Source organism: Loxodonta africana, chromosome 9 (genome assembly GCF_030014295.1).
Source record: "Loxodonta africana isolate mLoxAfr1 chromosome 9, mLoxAfr1.hap2, whole genome shotgun sequence".
NCBI lineage: Eukaryota > Metazoa > Chordata > Mammalia > Proboscidea > Elephantidae > Loxodonta > Loxodonta africana.
The window spans coordinates 66,786,900-66,809,391 of NC_087350.1; the positions used below are offsets into that span (position 1 = coordinate 66,786,900).

At 39.5% G+C, this 22,492-nt stretch overlaps 1 protein-coding gene across 1 annotated transcript in view; it reads left to right on the plus strand.

Annotated features, from left to right (window-relative positions):
- Positions 1-16,360, plus strand: part of SVEP1 (sushi, von Willebrand factor type A, EGF and pentraxin domain containing 1) — a 193,131-nt gene extending 176,771 nt beyond the window's left edge. Inside the window, exons 44-48 of the mRNA XM_003407810.4 lie at positions 1,943-2,113; positions 4,489-4,584; positions 6,470-6,565; positions 10,956-11,049; positions 15,972-16,360. Of these exons, the coding sequence (XP_003407858.2) occupies positions 1,943-2,113; positions 4,489-4,584; positions 6,470-6,565; positions 10,956-11,049; positions 15,972-15,993 (479 nt within the window). The 3' untranslated portion in view covers positions 15,994-16,360. The remainder of the gene's footprint in view (positions 1-1,942; positions 2,114-4,488; positions 4,585-6,469; positions 6,566-10,955; positions 11,050-15,971) is intronic.
- The last annotated feature ends 6,132 nt before the right edge of the window (positions 16,361-22,492 follow it).

The window sequence follows — 22,492 nt, forward strand, 5'->3', positions numbered from 1 at the left end:
ACTAGCAGCCTGCTGCAGCATTAGAATTTTGATTTTACTCCAGGTAGGCGTGTACTCAGTGTTAGCTGGGATTTGGGTCCCAAATTCTTATGTTGTAATCTCCCCCTATTTAAATAGGAAGAACTAAGTATTTGTAAACTGGAAGTTTACCTTTAGCTCTGGTTTAAAGCCACCAGCCTAGACTAGAGTCAGCCAAGTGGACTAGTTCTGTTCACACGTTTTCATATTGGTCTTGGCCCTCTAAGACCTACCTCACAGGCCACAGAAAGAAAGAGCAAGGGAAGACGTGCACTTGTTACAAACGTTCCTTCAATGCATCCGTAAGGGTTCCTCAATATTCCTGAGACAGTCGGGGGTTCCGTTGGAGAGCAGGAGACAGTTTCCATTGTTGTTATTCTCAATCCCTCTTTTGCTTCTTGTGATTTGACAAAACTTTGGCTTAGAGCAAAGCATCTTTCCCCCACCTGAGCAGCAATACACTTCATTCTAGTGATTAAAGTTTAGTGTGCACGAAAATCACTCAGGGAGAGTACGTAAAATGCAGAAACTCCAGAAATTTGCATTTTTAGCAAGAACCGAAGGTGATTCTCATATACCAAAAACCCGTTGCCATCAAGTCAATTCCAGCTCACAGCGACTATATAGGACAGAGTACAACCGCCTCATAGGGTTTCCAAGGCTGTAATCCTTACAGAAGCAGAGTGCCACATCTTTCTCCCATGGAGCGGCTCGTGGCTTCAAACTGCCGACCTTTTGGTTTGTAGCCAAGCTCTTAACCACTGAACCACCAGGGCTCCCAGTCCCCATATAGGTGATCTGACATCTGTGCTTTGATAACCACTTCTCTAAACCAACGATCAGCTCACCATGAGCTTTCTACATGCTGTTCTCCAAACCTGGAAGCTCTTTCCCTCTAATCCACTTAAGCTTTCTACCTAGTCCAAATGCCACTTCCAATGTGATTCATACCCTGACGATCCGGAGCATAATTAGCCCTGCTCACCTCAATGTTTCTACAGTACTACAGTATTTATACAGTTCTCCATGCCTCTAAGACACCGTTTTTCGGTTGTATCATAGTATTTCTTTGTCTGTCTTCCCCCCAAGCAAAGGCGTAACATTTTCTTCATCTATTTATTCCCAGTATCTGCTAGACACTTAATACACATTTGATGGCTGACTGATTAAATAACTGTTTAATCAATGTTAGATGAAAAAATTTAGAGCATACAAATTGATCATCTCCTTTGACAAGTTTGTAATAGTGTTAGGACACCTAGATGAACTTTTAGAAGCCATTCCGTAAAGACTCCTCACCCAAAAGTCAGACTTACACAATTGGAGAATGATGTCCAAGTCAGGGTTCCCAGTCCTCATCTCATGATCCATCCCAGAATAATTCCACTCATCTATAGGCTGCTCATAAAATTCTTGTAGCAAAATTAGTTATAAAATTAGATTTAAATATATAGCACATGTGCCTTCTAAGAGAGAGAAGATTATCATTCAATATAACTTAGATCCCAAAAGTTATGTCACTGCTTTACAGTCTTACCAAAGAGGAAACCAACGTGAAGCTTCCAATTCTATAACCCTCATCAAGGCATGTAAATTGAGTACCTGTAGTCTAGAAACAGTATTCATTCATTCACTCATTCTTCAAAGATGTGTGTCAGATACTGCCCTTGACAGCAAGAGAGCATCCCTGATGGAGTATGAAGTACTACAATGAATGATCTTTAATAAAATAGACCACAAACAACCAGCATGCTTCTCCTCTTCTAATTCAATTGATGCTTTCTAGCAACCACCTCTTTGAAGATGTACAAGAGTTCATTCTTGGTATAATTGGGAAAATACCTAATTTTACCAAACAGCGTGTAGATATTATATAGGTGACAAAGTTATCTTTATGTATTTTATTATCTGTGCTTTCCTACAGAAATCTCTTGTGGTCCACCAGCTCAAGTAGAAAATGCAATTGCTCGAGGAGTACATTATCAGTATGGAGACATGATCACCTACTCATGTTACAGTGGATACATGTTGGAAGGTTCCCTAAGGAGCGTTTGCCTTGAAAACGGAACCTGGACATCACCTCCTATTTGCAGGGGTAAGGAAGTATTTGAATGGTTATTTTTTAGTGCAGCAGAAGGGAAATTTACATGCAGCCCGTTGGATTTAACAGTAGCAAGACGCCACTGACATAAACTCAAGCGGTTACAGAATGTGTTGAGAGCAGAAGGCAGACTACTGTGACTTGAGGAGTGAGGAGAAGGCAAAGAAATGATGTAAGCAAGTGCATACTGCGCTTTCTAGAACTTGATGGGATAGAAAGAAGGGAAAAAGCTATCATTTGGGTATCTGTTATAGGCCAGGTGATCAGCTAATTGATATGCGTTAAGATATTTGGGTTTAGAATTAAAACAGAAAGAAAAATGAGTCAAGGAAATAAATACTTAATGGGGAGGGGGAGGAAGAACCAGTATAGAAAATTGGGAATTTGTTAATAATAAAATGGTGATTTTTAATGCCTGAGCTATTAAAAAAAATAATAAAAAGTTATTTGGGGTTAGTTGGAAAGGAATTTGAAGTAAGAATTTTTGTTTTTTTTTTTAAGATAAGAGATACTGAGGGGTCGCTGGCAGCACTAAGGATGTCTTGGAAGAGTTAAAATCACCCCAGTTTCCCTCCATCATCTCTCTGCCCCTAAAGTCACCAAAAGTATGCAAGCAAAAGTTTGCACTCTAAACTTCACCTTTGAAACAAATCCCCTGGCTGCCTCCTTCCAAACCCCAACCGATTACTGCTTCTAGTATCCAAACTACTTTGATGCTATCTCTGCTGAATAAAGAGGCAATAGAGGGGAAAGTTTGTGGAAACCCTGGTGGCAAAGTGGTTAAGTGCTACAGCTGCTAACCAAGAGGTTAGTAGTTCAAATCCACCAGGTCTTCTTTGGAAACTCTATGGGGCAGTTCTACTCTGCCCTGTAGGGTCGCTATGAGTTGGAATCGACTTGACGACAGTGGGGTGAGGATTTTAGAGGGGACAGTTTGAATATACAGAGTAGAAAAGAGCTAAGTGATGAAGTCTTTGAGTGGCTGAGAAAGGATAGGATCCAGAACACAGCTGATTCCTATTCTCCCTGGGCCAAGCCAGAGATGAGACTTCCAGCTAGGAGAGGATGCTACAGGGTGGCACACTGGTGCCCCTCAGGTCCCAATTCATGAGTACAATACTGAAGCTTCTTTAGAAATAAGTCACAAGATTCCCCTCTGATTAGTACAGATAGGGGACCTTCATATGAAAACAAATTTGCCTGTTAACCCCATGGAGTCAGCTCCAATCTAACTTGAGATTCACAGGTCATCCCCAGGAAGGCCCAAGTTTATAGAGCCTGCCCCACCATAAGGTACCTGCCCCTCACGTAGCTTTACACTGAATTCCAAAGGATACACACAACTCTAAGGCCATGGGAAGTTATCTGGACCAAACATAGGGGTTTCTAAGTCTCTGGAAGATGTCCTGGGAAATATGGGAAAGGCCACCAAGCCCCTCAAGTTGATCTTAAAACCAGATCAAATTTTTCAACAAAAATCTATTACAAAGAAGTAAGGTACCTGTATGTCCCTGGGGAAGATAGAAAGATAAGTATAAAGATCCCAATCTATTATAACAGACAGATGAACCAAAAAAAGAAGAAAGCAGTTGCCATCAAGCCAACTCCAACTCACGGTGACTTTATGTGTCGGCTCAGAGTAGAACTGTGCTCCATAGGTTTTTCAGTGGCTGATTTTTCAGAAATAGATCACTGGCCTTTCTTCCCAGTCACCTCTGGGTGGACTCAAACCTCCTGCCTTCCAGTTAGCAGTTAAGCACATTAACAGTTTGAACCACCTAAGGAGGCCGGAAGACAGAAGGGAACACAGTATTTGCTATAGAATGTGATAGGTGATTTATAGACACAAGTGGGCATATAATAAAAGAGTGTTGAGTTCAAAGTGATAGGGAGTATGGCAAAGGAAAGCCATATTTTGTTCTACCCAGGAAGTTGTGGGGGTGAGTTAGGGAAGGTTTCGTAAATAAGGAGACTTTGGAACTGGGTGTTGAAGAATGAAAGGGAGTTTAGCAGGAAAAGTGGTAGGGCAAAGGGAAGAGAGAGAGAATAGTATTCAGGCAGGGAGAACAACAGTATCTGAAACAGTATGAAGTCACAAAGGGACGTGGCATATTGGAAGCTATGGGTCTCTAGTTGTACTAGGTTCGAGATTTCTTCCAGGACTCATCAAAGAATAAACACGGCAATTAGAGCCAATAAAATGCCACACTTCTCCATTTATTAAAATTCCTTCTTGAGATTCAATTGTGTTTCTCTTCCTTAAAGCTTGAGTCAAGGAAATACTATGAAATGTAAATGAGCAAGTTTATTTTATGACAGCCACCTTCCACAATTCCCTAGATTTATTACCCATCCTCTTCTTTTTCCAGCTGTCTGTCGATTCCCATGTCAGAATGGAGGTATCTGCCAACGCCCAAATGCTTGTTCCTGTCCAGATGGCTGGATGGGACGCCTCTGTGAAGAGCGTGAGTCTGTCCTCAAATCTCATATACTGTGTTTTCAAATTGTACTTTGAGTCTGGGCAGTTTGCTAACTCAAGGAAGGTACTGGGTCTTGGCTTTGCCGGTGGGTGGAATTCATTTGCTTAAATCCTTGTAACCAGACAGGGCACGTGGGGCTGATCTGAATATGTCAGTAGGTTCCAAAAGAGCTAGAATATTAATAACTTTGAAATAACAATTGTCAATATCCATTCAAAACCATCTGCACATACCTCCTGGCACAAATTTACAATTGTCTTCTCGGGAAAGAGCTTGTAACAGAACTTTCCCAGCCCTCGTCTTGTGCTACTCATTGCTGTAGTTGGTGTTAATGGTCACCTCTGCATAACATTGTACTTTGCAAGTAATATTCGCCACCCACCATTCACTCTTTTTCATTAAAGTTAACTCCTCCATTTAAGAAAACAAAGGAAGTTGGCACGGCAATACATTTGTAGATACTTCGGAATTTTGATCCTCAAAAGAGTACTTTGTATTTGAACTTCCAGAAGAATGTAAATTATTGTCTTTATTTATTTATTTATTTTATTTCTCAACTGCACTTTGTTTCAGTATCTTAAAAAAAACTATGAAGATAGAATGGTTACATACTTCATTGGGAGTGGCATATGTAAACCATTAAAAAGCGTCAAGTCACTAATATGGTGGCTGTTGGCTTATACCAGTTATTTCTAAAGGCCAGACATTTTATAAGATATTCTGAAACTTTTTAAATGTGGCTATTTCAACTAATGTGTAAAGGAAATATATATAATGAAAATAAATGTAAACTTCTAACAACTCATCAAGGCAACTATTCCTAAAAAAAAAAAAAAAAATTTTTTAGTTTGTGGTTAAGAAGAGAAACCACATTTTTCCTTTTGCCCCCAATTTTTACTTCCCACCCAGGGTTCCCAGATTTGACCTGCTGTAATTTTAGGAGTCCAGGGACTCAGGGAGTGTTTACCTTGGGGAATCCCACTGCAGGCCTGGCTTAGCTGACTTAGCTCACTGAGCTAGCTGGTGCTTGCCCTCCTGCTTTAGACCAGAGCTTCCCTGGCTTTCACGTGCACACAGATCATCTGAAGAATGTTGTTAAACTGCAGATTCTGATTCTGTGGGTCGGGGTGGGGCCTGAGATTCTGCATTTCTAACAAACTCCCAGGTGATGCCAGTGCTGCTGGCTGGCTACTTGGAGCATCAAGGCAGTAGAAAATCTCACTTTTAAACAGACGATGACTCTTTAAAGAGCTCAGTGATTTCTAGTAAGAGGATTCAGTGCTGTGGAGGGTGTGGGGAGGCCTGATTCAGTCACCACCAGGCCTTGGCTTCGAGGAAATAAAGGCTGAGTGGTCCCATCACTGCTAACATGTTGCCAACACCAGCCTGTAGGATAGCCTATCTAACTCCTATTCCCACATTAGTTCAAGACAAGAAGAGAGCCTTGAGGCAGCCAAACCCTCTCAGAGCATTTTATGTCATTGGAAATGGCAATTTGAAACTATAATAAATGAAGAACATTCTGCTTATTTTGTGAGGAGACAACACAAAAAACTTACAAAAAAAAAAAACCAAATCCACTGCCGTCGAGTCGATTCCGACTCACAGAGAACTTAACAGATATTAATTAGAGTGTCAACTCACAGAAGGAGTACATTTGCCATTAGCTTATTACATCAGGCTAAGTAAGGGGCCAGACTTAATTTCTTCATGGTGTTTTCCAGCGATACTGATTAATAAGCACAACATGTGGGAAAGCTTATCTGGTGGGTGAAGTGAGGTATCGCTCCTCCTGGAAAATGTTTTTTGAGCACTTGAACATATCTGAGCATGTGTATTTTTATCAGATCCTTTTCAATCTCCTTTTTAGCAATATGCATTCTTCCCTGTCTGAACGGCGGTCGCTGTGTGGCCCCTTATCAGTGCAATTGCCCCCCTGGCTGGACTGGGTCCCGCTGTCATACAGGTAGGCTTCCTCTCATGGTTCTTTTCCTTGGTGACTTAGCTCCAGAAAGCCCCAGAGGACACTGATGGGTATGACTCAGATACAGATGTGGTGGTGACATTAAAGGGGTCCCAAGTTGTGCAAAAACCACTCAAGATGGTCCCTTGAAGGGTAGTCTCAATGCTGAGCTATATCTCTGCCTCAACAGTACTTTTCAGGGTCATGTGCCCTGGTGGTTCAGTGGTTAAGTGATACAGCTGTTAACCAGAAGATTGGCAGTTTGAATCTACCAGCCGCTCCTTGGAAACCCTATGGGGCAGTTCTACCCTGTCCTGTAGGGTTGCTGTGGATTAAACTGACTTGATGTCAATGGGTTTGACCTTTTTTTGGTGCCAAAAAGAGCATCTAAACTGACTCAGTTGTCAGCCTTCTTCATGTCATCTCCATTTTGCAGAATGTAAGGAAAACGTTACACACACAGAGATTCAGAAGAATATTTATTTTAATCTTAACGTAGCTAAACGACTAAAATGTGAAAACTGTCGCAAGGCTGTAAATAAATACAATTTTTAAAGTGAAAAAACAAAGAGATGGTTCCTCATCGTGGAACACAGTAACAAATCGTGGTTAATTGCTTGTTAACAAACATGTCTCCAGAGCAGCCGTTACAGACTTTAAGCATTTGTCCCACTGTATTTCATTACTGTTTCTATATCCCCTCCCCCCACTAGACTATGCACCGCTTGAGGCAGAGATGTTTCTTTGTCATTTTTATGTCCCCAGTGCTTAGCATAGTGCCTGAATATGATAGCTTTTTGTTTTTTAGTAAATGTCAAATGAATTGATCAGTTAAAAATGGCAAGTTTTTACATTCTAACGTTCGGAATTTTTAGGTTACTAAAAAAAAAAAAATTTAAAGGAAGATTTGCTATATTCAGTATAAACTCTAACACTCCACCATGTGTCCTGTAAACGATACTTAAATACCTATTCCACCTCCCCAGTGGCATAAAAGGCAAAGCAGAGCAGAGTAGTTGACATAGTTGACATCAGTGTTTGTCATGAGCACTGAGGCTGGGCTGGGCTGACCATATAATTTAGCTTCAAAACCAGGACATTTTTGAGAGTGAAAGAGGCACTGTTAATAATTAAACCAGGGAAATGGGAGTGAAAGGGACTGTCACAGGCTAAAAGAGATATGTGTTCACCCTACCTGAAGCCAAAACTAAGCCATCCATGAATGAAGAAAAGGAAAAAATATACTGGAGACCAAATTTGAAGGCTTTGAGACTCTTCATGCAACCTAGATAGCGTTTGTTCATACCAAATCAACCTTGTTATTTATCCACATTTCTCATGCGTCTAAAATTGAGCTTACCTGCAAACCACCTCTGCCCTGTGCCAGTACCTTAGCTTTGCAGGTGATGGCATTGTTCTTCCGGATAGAGACACCTTTGACGCTCCCCCTCCTTTATCTGAGATTATCAGCGGCGTGGCTCTTTTTATTCCTTCCTGCACAGTATCTCATGTGTCCTGCTCTATCCTCACTGTCACCACCTAATAGAAGACCTATTCATCTCTAGGAAGTTGAACTAACCCATCTCTGTTTCCAGGCTGAATATCATTAAAGTACTGCTTTTGGGGGGGAAAAAAATTTTTTTTTTTCTTTCTACTGCTTTTGGCCCATCTCTTCATGTTTAAGAATTTAAATGACTACCTGTTGTCTCTACATCCAGCCAAAACTTCTGACTTATAAGGTACAACATAGACTGACTGTACCACACCGGACAAGCCTTACGTCCCACACCCACTAATCACACACTGTCTCCCCGGCAGTGATGGCTTCCTTGCTACCCGCCCCCCACACCCCATTCAGTCCCTTTTCCTCCCCACCTCTTAGACCTTGCTCATGGTCTCCCTCTTTTTTCTACCTATTCGAACCTTACCCGGCGTCCAAGGCCTTGCCTAAATTTCCTCGTATCTCCAAGCTGGTTCTATATGACAAAAATCTGTTTTCTAACATTCCATTTCTATAAATGTTAGACAGTTAGAACCATTCAGGCTAATGCTCAATTGACCAAATTCATTTGTATTTCTTTTCCCTCACTACAATAACCCCTTAATGATACTGCTCCATATAGTCTTTTTTCTAATCTTGTAGCAACTACCTCAGCATGTATTCTGCTTATACACCTTAAGTACTAAGCACACAAAAGTGTATCAGATGAGAGCTGTTGCTCCAGAATTTCAGTCTGGAAAAGGGGAAGGAATGCAGGCTGGCCTGTAAATAGATGACTAGACTACATTAAGATACGGGCTAATTAGATTCTATAGAAAGGTTATGGCAGCAGTGAAGATGGGTAAATGAACCAAAGGAGGGCTTCAGAAAAGGCTTCACAAGCATAGAATCAGAGGAAGAGAAAGAGGAATCGCCAGGAAAAGATCATTCTAGTCAAAGAGCTATAACAGCATACATGTGTGTTCAGCAAAGTCTCACTAAAGCCATAGAGGAAATGGAGATGTGGCTGGAAATGAAACTGTTGTAAAACAGTCAACAGTTTAAAACAGTAAACAGTGCCAAAATGGTTGAATAAAGATAGGCAGAGCCGAATGCTGGATTATGTCTGGTGAGCAACAGAAACCACTAAAGGATTTTCAGCAGAGAAATCATGTGATCAGATTTTCTTTTAGAAAAAATGATCTTGGCAGCAGTACGGAAAATGAAATGGCAGAAAGACTTGCAATAGAGAGATTAGTTAGAAGGTTATTGAGGTAAAATTGGCAAGAGTTTTCGAGAAACAATAGGAAAAAAAATGGTGGATTTTGAGGGAGGTAGAATCAGTGTTACTTGGTTACAGATTATAGGGGTAAAGGCCTGCGAAGAGTTAAGACTGATGTTTCCACCTTGAGCCGCTGAATGGAAGGTGGTGCCTTCTACTGAGACAGAAGACACAGAGGAGCAGGTTTGAGGATACAAATATGTATGGACATGCTGGGCTTGAGTGGCCTGGGGAACATAAACATGATGGTTTAGGTTCCCAGAAGATACATTTAAGTTGAAGACAGAGATTTGTAGGTCATCACTGAAAAAAAATTAATAGGGAGAAAAGTATGCAGAAGACACATAGTGTGAGAAGGTGGCCCAGAATGGAACACTGGGGGCGCCAGCGTAATGGGGTAGGAATCAGATACTAACCTTTTAGACAGGGAAGTAAAAGAATGATTTATTTGTTAGTATAGTCGTTGCCACTAAGTCAGCATGCTCTTGGAAAAGAGTGATGTTTTTTATATTAGCAAGCCGAAAACTATGGGATGTTGGTTTTAGTTTATTGTGTTTTATTTTTGCTAGTTTTAATCCTTCTTTGTTTGATAATTTCTCTTTTTTAATAAATTGAAAATAAGTATACCTTGGTGCCCTACTCTTACTCTTAACATGCCAAAAGAGGTTCTCAAGTGCAAAGACTGATGTTTTACTTCCTGTTCCATCTCTTCCCACCCACCCAGTGCTTACCAAGTACCTGACACTTGCTTAGCAGACATTTTTCCATATATTTATGAATGAATGATTTAAGAAGTATCCTTTATTTGTATCTCACCAAAGAAGAGTTTTCCATTTGTGGAAGGGCCTACCTTTCTATGCTATGAGACTGGACTGTTTCTCCATGTCTAGATTTCCCCCAACAGGCATATTATTGTCTTCCTATGAGAAGTTCCCCTTTTTGACAAATGTTGTTAAACTTGTTGTTAGGTCTTCGTCAGATTTTTTAACAAATAGGCATCATCCAGATGAAGAGTTTGGTTATAAGACCGTGGATTTGTGGTTTCGACTGTGATTAATTTTTATCCCTAATACAGGTTCTGTAACTCCAATTAAAGCTGGTAAAAGCCATGAAGTGGGTGTCCTAGCCAAATAAAAGGACCTTTTGAATCCTCTGTTATTTTAGACAATCCATATGCCTGATTTATTGTGCTTAGAGTTAATGTCTAATGTAATCACACAGTCAGTCGTGGAGTTTAGTGCTGACTTCCTCAAGAAATTTACAATCTAATTGAGCATTATGAAAAATTTACAGTTTCAAATACTAAAAGTGCCAAATTGGTTGCATAAATAAAAAGATGAAAGAAGGCAGAAATTAGTGCAGCCTTGGAGCAATCAGCAAAGGTTTCTATAAGTGGATAGACCTTAACCTGAAACTTAAGTATGAAAACTGACTAGCTTGGAAGGAAAAGGGGAGGTTATGCCCCATAGTATTGTGAGGTCAGACAAAGTGGCAGAAATGGATAAGGCAAACAGTAGATGAGCAATGGAAGCTGGAGCAGGAAGTTGAGCAAATCTCATTCCATATGCCTTCATGAACATCTTCAGAATTGCTAAGTATTAATTAAATAATGCATGAATTTTTTATCCCAGCCGTTTGCCAGTCTCCCTGCTTAAATGGTGGAAAATGCGTAAGACCAAACCGATGTCATTGCCTCTCGACTTGGACAGGACATGACTGTTCCAGGTAAGAACGTCAAAAATAATGCTTGTAGGGAAAATGATGACATCAAAATTCCATTTCAGTTGTTCCGTGAGCAAGAAAGTATTTCTAGATTGAATGTAAGCATTGTATTTAAAAAAATACCCATTTTTAAATATACTTTTTAAATTTGAACTAAAGTCAAAGCTAAAAAATATGAGTTCAAGATTGACAAATAAAACAATATCTTAAAAATAAACCCTTCTTGAACAGAAGATTGTATCTTTCATGTGCAAGGATATAAAATAAATAATAAACTGTACATTTTATTGGAAATTATTTAATAGATGTTCATTTAAATCCTTGAGTACAATTGAAATTGATAAGAAACTTATTTTTTAAGTGATATATTTTGTTTCATATTTTTTAGTAAAGACATGTATATATGTATGTCACTGACTAGAAGAGAATTTAATTGAAAACAGGTTCTGTTAGTTTCTCATTTCTGACCAGATAAATATCATAATTGAGAAAAGATAATTATAAAAGTCAGTCAAAAAGAAAGTAGGTAAAAGATAACTTAAACCTTTTTAAGCCTCAGAAAGTACTAAACATACTTTGCCATACCACGAATAGAATATTTTTAATATTAAAATATTGTCCTCACAAATGTTGCAATGTTGGGATATTACCAGCTCCATTTCAAGGCTTTCAGTATAAGTCCTTTTATTACATCATTTAGGTTTCTATAAAGTACATTTACTTAATCCATCTTATAGAAGTCATTAAAAACAAATGGGTATTTCCATATTTATTTTACAAAAAGGAGAAATTCAATTAACTGAATATAGCTCTTATTTTTCCATTTCCTTTAATTTCATTTGGATTGGAATGTCAGGATCAACTTGCAAAAACAAAAACCTATTAAAACAAAAACTTAATTAAAAAAAATCCATCTTGTGCCAATGAATTTCCTCATATCTCAAGCATACGCTGTCTCTGCAGATAGAAAAAAATAAACCAGACCTGTCATGGATTGACTTGTGTCCCCCAAAAATATCTGTCAACTTGGCTAGGTCATGATTCCTTTATATGGCTATGTGATTGTCTATCATTTTATCTTCTGATGTGATTTCCACATGTGTTGTAAATCCTATCTCTCTGATGTAATAAAATGGATTAGCAGCAGTTACATTGATGAGGTCTACAAGATTAGGTAGTGTCTTAAACCAATCTCTTTTGAGATATGAAAGAGAGAAACGAGCAGAGAGAACTGGGGACCTCATACCACCAAGAAAGTAGCGCTGGAAGCAGAGTGCTTCCTTTGGACCTGAGGTTCCTGTGCTGAGATGCTCCCAGACCAAGGGAAGACTAATGACAAGGACCTTCCTCCAGAGCCAACAGAGACAGAAAGCCTTCCCCTGGAGCTGACACCCTGAATTCGGACTTCTAGCCTACTGGACTGTGAGAGAATAAACTTCCCTTTGTTAAAGCCATCCATCCACTTGTGGTATTTCTGTTATAGCAAGCAGCACTAGATGACTAAGACAGAACCCCAAGGAGCAAATTTGGAATTGAAAGTATTTTGGAAGCTGCCCAGTTAGAGATAATACGTTTACCACAGAGCAGAGTAGATAGAATTTAAGAAAATGAGAGTCAAACTATAAAGGATTTCTATTTAAAAAAAAAAAAGGAAAAGAAGAGGAAAGAGAGAGAAGAAAAAAGAAAAAAATAAGAATGGCGGTGACTCAAAAAGGAATAGGAAGTATTTATAATTTTTTTTTTTTTATAATTTTAGACTTTATACTTCAACTCCTTTATTTTACAGATAAGGAAAAAGAAACCCAGAGTTTTCATAGTTCCCCAACATCAGAATGCTGCCCTAGATGCTCTTCCTTGACCAGAGGAAGAGTAGTGATTAGTTTATATGAAAATACTGTCTATTAATAAAGGGAACAGAATCTAGGTTTTTTTAATGCAAAAGTTTGATGTAGGAATCTAAGAAAAGATTAAGGCAAATTAATCTGAGATATACATCCTACTTTCAAGGAAAGGCAACTACCAGCAAAGAAGGCAGAATTTATACCGTGATTTTTCTTCTAACGAACACGTATTAATTAGGATTCTCTTATTACAACTTTAACTAGCTTAAGCAAAGAAAGGAATTTGTTATCAGAACAGGCCTTGCTGCTCATCAAAAGAATTCACCAAAAGAGTAAAAAGAGAACCTATAGACTAGGGAAAAAAATTTTGGCTGTTATAAATCAGACAAAGGTCTAATCTCTAAAATCTACAAGGAAATCCAACAAATCTACCACAAAAAGACTAATAATCCAGTTAACAAATGGGCAAAGGAAATGAACAGACACTTTACCAAAGAAGATATTCAAGCAGCCAACAGACACATGATCGAAACGCTCAAGATCTCTAGCTGTTCGAGAAATGCAAATCAAAACCTTAATGAGATACCATCTCACCCCCGGCATTACTAGCACAAATCAATAAAACAGGAAATAACAATTGTTGGAGAGGCTGTGGGGAGATCGGAACTCTTGTGCACTGCTGGTGGGAATGCCAAATGATACAGCTATTTTGGAAAATGATATGGCACTTCCTTAGAAAGCTGGAAATAGAAATACCATACAATTCAGGAATCCCACTCCTAAGAATATATCCTAGAGAAGTAAGAGTTGTCATATGAACAGACATGTGCACACCCATGTGCGTTGCAGCATTGTTCCCAATAACAAAAAGATGGAAACAACCTAGATGCCCATCAACAGATGAATGGATAAACTGTAGTTCATACACACAGTGGAGTACTATGCAATGATAAAGAACAACGTTGCATCTCATAACATCTCATAACATGGGTGAATCTGGAGGGCATTATGCTGAGTGAAATAAGTCAATCACAAAAGGACAAATATGAGACCACTACTGTAAAAACTCATGAAAAGGTTTACATGCAAAAAAGAAATAACCTTTGATGGTTACGAGGAAGAGGAGGGGTAGGAATGGAAAAACACTTAATAGACAATTAAAAAACCTGTTGCCCTCGAGTTATTTCTGACTCATAGTGACCCTAAAGGACAGTAGAAGTGCCACCATAGGGTTTCCAAGGAGTGCCTGGTGGATTCAAGCTGCTGACCTTTTAGTTAGTAGCCATATGTCTTAACCACTGTGCCACCAGGGTTTCCTAATAGACAGTAGATAAGTGGAAACTTTGGTAAAGGGTAAGACAGTACACAATACTGGGGAAGCAAGCACAACCTGTACAAGGTAAGGTCATGGTAGCTCAATAGACACATCCAAATTCCCTGAGGGACTGAATTGTGGGACTGAGGGCTGTGAGGTCCAAGGTCTCGGGGAATATCTAGCTCAATTGGCATAACATAGTATGTAAAGAATATGTTCTACATTCTACTTTGGTGAGTAGTGTCTGGGGGTCTTAAGAGCCTGTGAGTGGCTATCTAGGATACTGCACTGGTTTCACCCCTTCAGGAGCAAGGAAGAATGAAGAAAACTAAAGATAAAAGGGAAAGATTAGTCCAGAGGACTAATGGACCACATCTACCGCAGCCTCCACCAGACTGGGTCCACCAGGGACTGCTCAGACAGGGATCATAATAGAGGGTCCCAGACAGAGCTGCAGAAAAATGTAGAACAAAAGTCTAACTCCAAAAGAAAGAACAGACTTCTGGCCTGACAGAGACTGAAGAATCCCTGAGAATATGGCCTCTGGACACCCTTTCAGCTTAGTAATGCGGCAACTCCTGAGGTTCACCCTTCAGCCAAAGATTGAACAGCCTTGAATGGAACCCAAAGACAGGGGAGTGACTTAGCCTCAGGAGGACAGAATTGGGCACTTGAAAGCCATCCAAAGCCTCTCCACCTCCCATCTCGCCTCCTCTCTGTAGCGTCTGCTCCATTCTGTCTGCTAAAGAATGGCTTTGTCTGTTCTTCAGTTCACATAGCAGGACAGATCTGCTTTCAGATCCTATAATCGACTCCACGGCAACGGGTTTGGTTTTGGGTTTTAGTACAATATCTAGAGAGATAATGTGCCATCCCAGTTTAGGATTCCAGGAGAACTCTGATTGGTCCGATTGATTCAAAGGCCCACCCACAGATGAGTCAACTGCAGTCCTAGGTTGGGTTATGTTGTACTAACAGGAAGGCTTCCCAGACAATTTTGTCACAACATTGGGTAAAGGGGAGGAAAGGGTGGCAGTTCCCAAAAGAAAAGAAGATGGAGTATAATTCTCTCAAGTGGGAGAGGGGAAAAGCTTTTCTGAGAAGTCAAAACAATAGAGATTTAGAAATTATTATTTTTTTTTAATTTCTTTCCCTCCCATGTGATTTTGAGTGCCTAAAAGAATGTATCCCTAGCACCTAGGACAGGCACAAAAATAGCTGCTCAATGAATGCTTGTTGACAGATGGAGTGATTTTTCGGCATTATGACAGCTGGTGGAGAAATGGCCTGTAGCAGGTGTTACATTCTTCAACATGTCACCTTCTCTTCCGATGCATAAGACCAACCTTGTCTTGTTCCCAGATAGCTTGATTGTTAAGAAAGAAATTGTGCTGCTCTGATGTCTGTGTGCATCTTCAGAAAATTCCTTAAACAAGTGCCATAAGTGAAACCATAGACTCTTGATGCTGTAAGAGAACTTCAGGTTCACAAGATCCATATCCCTTGTTTTACAGATGAGAGGATTGTCAGAAAGGAAACTCATGACAGTGCAGGGATCAAACTAAGGTCTCCTGACTCTCAAACCTTTTAATAAGTTAGCGCCTGTTTTCATGCCCCTTGGTTCCCTCAAGGAGTGACTCTCATCCCTACAAACAATATCACAGATAATGCCCAGGTGTCTGAGACATTTCAGTCCTGTATTAATCAGCCCCAAAAGAGCTGTTGACTCCCCAGTTCATTTTTGTCTTTTAAATCTGTTTGTTTTCTAGGAAAAGGAGGACTGGGTTTTAACCATTGCACAACCAACTGGCTCTCCCCAAAGCAGGATCATCTCTTCCTGGTAGTGCCTGGGCACCCTGGAACTCACAGAAGGAAAGTCTGACATGGTGCTGGGTCTTGTTTTATTTAGTAAACTTGTTATTTTTGGTTTACTTTTTAATTTTGTGATATATTTTGTTATTCTTTGTGACATATTTTTACATGTTTCCATTTTTAAATATGCCTGTATTTTCTATATTAAAAAATATATGAAATAGATGCTGCTCCACCTTCACAAAATGTACATACTCTGCCGTCTGTTGGGAAAGTTCCTGGCACACATTTTTATTCAGTTACTTAAAATGATTTTCCAATTAAAATATATTTTGCTATTAAATAATATTTCGCTGGACAGTGCCATTTTCTGAAGTGGCCCGGGAATAAAAAAGATGAATGATCTTTCAGCTCTGCCCCTGGCACAACACAGAATCACATGTAGTGCAGCCAGAAATTACAATGAAGGAGACTTCTTTGTTCCAGACCCATCTTCTTTACAATACTTGTAACAATAAAGGTTTCCTTTTAGTTAATCAGAGAGTAACTGTTGGACACAGGACGCTGTCCTGGTGCCAAGGGCAGCCTGGTTAATTCTTTTTCCAAAATTTGGAAAGCCTTAGGCATCCACTCAGTGGGTGGGAGGAAAAAAAGCATAAAGAGCATGGTTCACAGATTAAAGTACACGCCTTCTCACAGCTGGAAAAAGAAATACAAGAACTGGAAGACTAACAGAAAGCCCATACTTGGAATGTAATCCCACAACTCACTGGTTTGGGAGATGGGAGATAGGAAGAGGAAGACAGGGAAAGAGGCGAATGGGAAAGGCCCCCCAGAGCTGTGCTCGTGGTCCCATCTGCAAAAATAGAATTGAGGCTGCCCAAGGGAAAGCTGAGTTGTTCCACAGTCCCCACTGCTTCACCTGCCTCCATCACCATACTTCCACCAGCATTAAGCCTTCCCCAGACTTCTGGAAAATAGAGCAGAACACTACTTTTTTCATTTTTCAAATAGTGTCTTAGTTGTCTAGTGCTGCCCTAACAGAAATACCAAAGTGGATGGCTTTAACAAAGAGAAATTTATTTCCTTACAGTAAAGTAGGCTAAAAGTCCAAATTCAAGACGTCAGCTCCAGGGGAAGGCTTTCTCTGTTGGCTCTGGAAGAAGGTCCTTGTCCTCAATCTTGCCATGGTCAAGGAGCTTCTAAGGTGCATGTGTGCTTTGCTCCTGGTGCTGATTTCTTTGTGGTATGAGGTCCCCAACTCTCTGCTTGCTTCCCTTTCCTTTTATCTCTTGAGAGATAAAAAGGTGGTACAAGCCACACCCCAGGGAAAATCCTTCTACATTGGATTGGGGATGCAGCCTGAGCAAGTGTTACATCCCACTCTAATCCTCTTTAACCACAGGCAGAGATTATGATTTATAATACATAGGAAAATCACAAAATGGAGGACAACCACATATGGCCTAACCAAGTGGACACATATTTTGGGGGGGACACAATTCAGTCCATTACAAATAGGAAATTCACCAATCATCTCTTCTCCATCTTCTGGAAGTGTTGCTCCCACACAGGAAGCAGGGTGCGTGGTGGCACTGGGGAAAAACACAAGAATAATGTTTAGCCACTTGCCTCTTGATGAAAAAGATCTTGATTCTCCTGGTGGTTCACTTACCTCAGACATCAACCCTCCTCTTTCAGCTGACACTTGCTCTCTTGACCAATCATATGTGTAGACGAGTATACCCTTTAAGTTTATTTACACCCCACTAACTTCCAAAAGAAGGAGCCCTGGTGGCGCTCAGCTGCTAACTGGAAGGTCGATGGTTTGAACCAACCAGTCACTCCTCGGGAGACAGATGTGGCAGTCTGCTTCCGTAAAGAGTACAGCCTTGGAACCTCTAATCAGGCAGTTCTACTCTGTTGTATGGGGTCACTACAGCAATGGGTTTTTTGGAAACTTCCAAAATATGTTGATGTCATTTATAATCATAAAAATACAGACTAAAACTCAAAATCGTTAAAAGGCAAGTAATACAAGAAGAGAAAGGAGGTACCAGAAAATTTAAACTAGGGAAAGTTACTGCAATTGAAAACAAAATTCAGTTCTGAAAGTGGGCATATTAAGTAGAATTTGTATTGCACTACTTTTGAGTAGGTTGAAATTTGATGTGTATTTTAAGTGTCCTATAGGGTCGCTATGAGTCAGAATCGACTTGAGGGCACTGGGTGGGATACTAAAAATAGTTGAAGAATGTTATTTTTTAAATCTTTAGTACTAGGTATAACTACTGGCAAAGTTTTGAACTATCTCACAAACCGAAAAATATGGTAAACTAATATCGCTCTGATTGAAAAATTTTAACAGAGAAAAATAAACTCTAAATAAATCACATTTTTATAGCTGTTGTTTATTGAACAACTACTATGTGCTAGACACTGTACTAGTTGTTAACAGACGTTTTCTTTGCGTCCTCGTAATGTCCTGTTGAGATATGTATTATTATCTCTCTTTAGAGGAAAGTGAGGCTCTCAGAAGTCTAATATTGTGCGCCACTGAGTCGATTCTGACTCCTAGTGACCTTGTACTCCCACTGCCGTCGAGTCAATGCCGACTCATAGACCTACAGGCTACAGTAAACTGCCCCATGGGGTTTCCTAGGCTGAAATCTTTACTGGAGTAGGTCACAAGGTCTTTCCTCCAGCGGAGCGGCTCGTGGATTAGATATAGCTGGCCTTTCGGTTAGTAGTTGAGCACTTCACCATCTCGCCAACAGCGCTCCTTGAGAAGTCAAATAACTTGCCTAGAATAACAGTCATTAAAAGACAAAGCCAAATGAAATGCAAATCTGATACTCTGAAACCTTACTGCTTCTGAACTATTGACATAAAAAAAAGACATAGATAACACTAAATAATATTCAGTAAATGTAATTCAATAATGTAATTTTATAAACAATACTTGGCAGTAAGGTGGTGTTTTCCAAGGATGCAATGTGTTATACCACTTACCTATTTTATATACTATGGCTTTGGTTAAAACTCACAGATAATGTTCAACATAAATGGGAATAGGTTTTTTTGTTTTGTTTTTTGTTTTTTTGCCTTGTTCCTGATTTTGAAGTGAGGCATTTAGTGGTTCACTATAGGAATTTTTATGGTTGGTTTGAAACTGACATACTTTAGAATGCTGAAGAAACATCCTTCAATTTTAGAGATTTAAGAATAAGTGTTGAATTTTATCAAATGCCTTTTCCATATCTGTTGCTATTGTCGTGCATTTCACATTGCATCACTTTAAAATCAGGAACAACGCAAGAAGAAAAGAACTATTCCCGTTTATGTTGAACACTATCTGTGAGTTTTAACCAAAGCCATAGTATATAAAATAGGTAAGTGGTATAACAGTGAGGAAATTGTGAGTCACAATTTTCATTTTGTCAGAAGCTGCAATAGTACACCTGTGACCCTCCCAGAGTTGCCATAACAAATCACCACAAACTTAGTGACTTAAAACAACAGGAGTTTATTCTGTTGCAGTTCTGGAGGGTAGAAGTCCAAAATGAAGGTGTCATCAGAGCCATGCGCCCTCTGAAGACTGTAAGGAAGAATCTTTCCTTGCCTCTTCATAGCTTCTGGGGGCTTGCAGCAATCTCCACCTCCATCTTCACATGGCCTTCTCTAATAAAAAAAGAAGAAACACAAATTGATATACATTTTTGCCTACTAAACTAACAAAGATTTTGGTGGTGGTAGTGCTGTTTGTTTTAACTATAATGAGCAGTTGGTTAAAGTCCTCTTGAAACTCTGTGAACCATAACCAAATACATTGCCATCAAGCCAACTCCAACCCATTACAACCCCACGAGTAAAACTGCTCCATACAGTTTTCTTGGCTGTAATTTTTATGGAAGCAGGTCGGCAGAGCTTTCTTCCGTGGCACTGTTGGGTGGAGCTTTCCTCCGTGGCACTGCCAGGTGGATTCAAACAGCCAAACTTTAGATGAGTAGTCGGGCACAAACTATTTGTACCACCCAGGAAATGTAAACTAGTACAACGTTTTTTCAGAACAACTGGCAACGTGTATCAAAAACTTTTAAAGCGTGCATGCATACCTTTAAATTCAGCAATTCCCTTGCCTGAGAATCAATCCCATAAAAAAAATCTGACATACAGGCAAATATTTATGCACAGAGATAATATCATAGCATTAGTAATAGTATTAAAAATCATTAACACACATGACTAAAATCTGGAGTTGGTTAAATAATTCATGGTACATAATCATAACATCAAATATTATGAAGCCATTAAATATGTTGACAAAGAGTTTTAATGACATGGAAGAATCATTATGGCATAATGTTTGGTGCGTAACAGTATCTAAAAATGTGTTCACAGTGTGCTCTCCATTGCATAGAATATGCAGATTCAATATCCATCAAAAGAGATTTGCCAAATATTAACAATAGCTTTCCCTAGGACATGAAACTCTTGGGTAATTTTTATCTCTTATCTAAATTTTCCCTTTATTTCTGGCTTATTTTAAATGAAGATATATGAATTTCATCCTCATATACTTTTTATGTTCATAAAAATAATTTTATGTTCATAAAAATTAATTGATGTGAAGCCTCATGTTACTGCATATATCATCTTTCTGTTTCCCCTAATTAATTTGGCATGTGCATTGGCATATATTGTATAAATTCAAAGGTCTTGCCTTCATATAGCTTTGTTTAAACATTACTTCAGGAGTCTTTAGAGGAGTCCAGATCAAGATGATTCTTAGTTTGATATAAAAATGGGAGCTGTTACCAAGATGAAATATCGGTAAGATTTGAGCCACTTGTATAAAACCAAAAAAAACATGCTGTCATCAAGTCAATTCCAGCTCATAGCAACCCCATAGGACAGAGTAGAACTGCCCCATAGAGTTTCCAAGGAGCACCTGGTGGATTCAAACTGCTGACCTTTTGGTTAGCAGCCACAGTACTTAAGCACTACGCCACCAGGGCCACTTGTATAAACAGGAGAAAAATATTTGCTGAAGATCAAACCAATGAACTTAAATGAGTCATTAAAACCCTCAGTGTATTTTTACAATATATCCATCTGTTTAATAGGTTATCCAGGTGAACATAAGAGATGGACACCTGCAACATCTCAAGTGTACCAGCCAAGTTATATCAGTAGTACTTTGTCATGCTTCCTTAGCCATCAACAAAGCAGCAGTAATACTCTCTTCTTTGAAGAGATCATACCTAATTACTCATGATTCTCTCCTAACTCTGACCTTAGGGTAGTGTCAAACTTTCAGGCTTTTATTTTGTTCCCTAATTATCTTATAAACCAGCCACTCAAGGTATCATGGGCCCATTGTGTAGACTTGAACAGAACCTGAAAGAAATGGACTGTTTGGAAAATGGTGAAAAGTGCCAACAGTGTGTAAGTGATACACGTCTTTAGCTGGTACTGCAGCTACACGTTCCTGTGGGCAGGAATCAGCAGGCAAAGCCAGTTCAAACATATGATCCTGAGTGGAATATTTTTGGGCTGTATATACTGTGAACCACGTCAAGCCACTTTAAAGAGACATACATAAATCTAGGCTGTTTGGGTGTTTGGGTGTCTGTAAGAGTTACAGTACAGGCTGCTGTCCCCTTCTCTCTCAAGAAATGCTGATCACACCCACTCTTCACAGGAACCATTTTCAAATGAGTTCGCTCCACCCTCATAAGTCCTGACCTGTCTAATTACATGCCTGATCTTTGCTCCTCTGAATCATTAAGACTCTTCTTTCATTACGTTCACCGGAATCGCTTTATTGTCCCAGCGGAGTGTTCAAGCTAATTCATGCTTCTATAAGTTAAAGCATATCCTATCCAAAGGGTAATAGTAGGAAGTAACAAACTAGAAAAACCTGAAAGAACGAATTACGGTAAAGACCACAGAAAGCAGCCAAAACTACCTATGCACCTTTCTCAATTACACCTGACTCTTCAAAAGAAGTATTATTGAGAACCTGTGAAATATAACCAAAATGGAAATATTTCCAAACACTTTTTTGCACACCTGACAATTAGTATTCTGCTTTGTAAATAAAAATGTATTTTTTCCTACACTGTCTCAAAATCATGAGAATTAAAAATTATGTGTATGCCTAATATTTAGCAATGGCTGAATAAAAGTTGGTGGCCCATTTCTCTGCCCAGCCTCTCCCAAACCCGTCTCAGCTAATTCTGTGAAGCTCCCTCTTTACAGATAAGAGAACTGAGGCACGGAGGAGCAATGCCTCAAAGATCTAGAAATTACAGCCCAACACCTGAAACCCAAGGCTAGAGCTCAGAGTAGTCAGCCCCAGCACCCTTTCTAGAGAATGAACCTTAGCTAGACTATGGTCCCGGTATTTGCAACTCCATGTAAGCTTTATAATTAGATAGTTCGGCCTATGTTTTTGATGTTTGCGAGAGAAAAA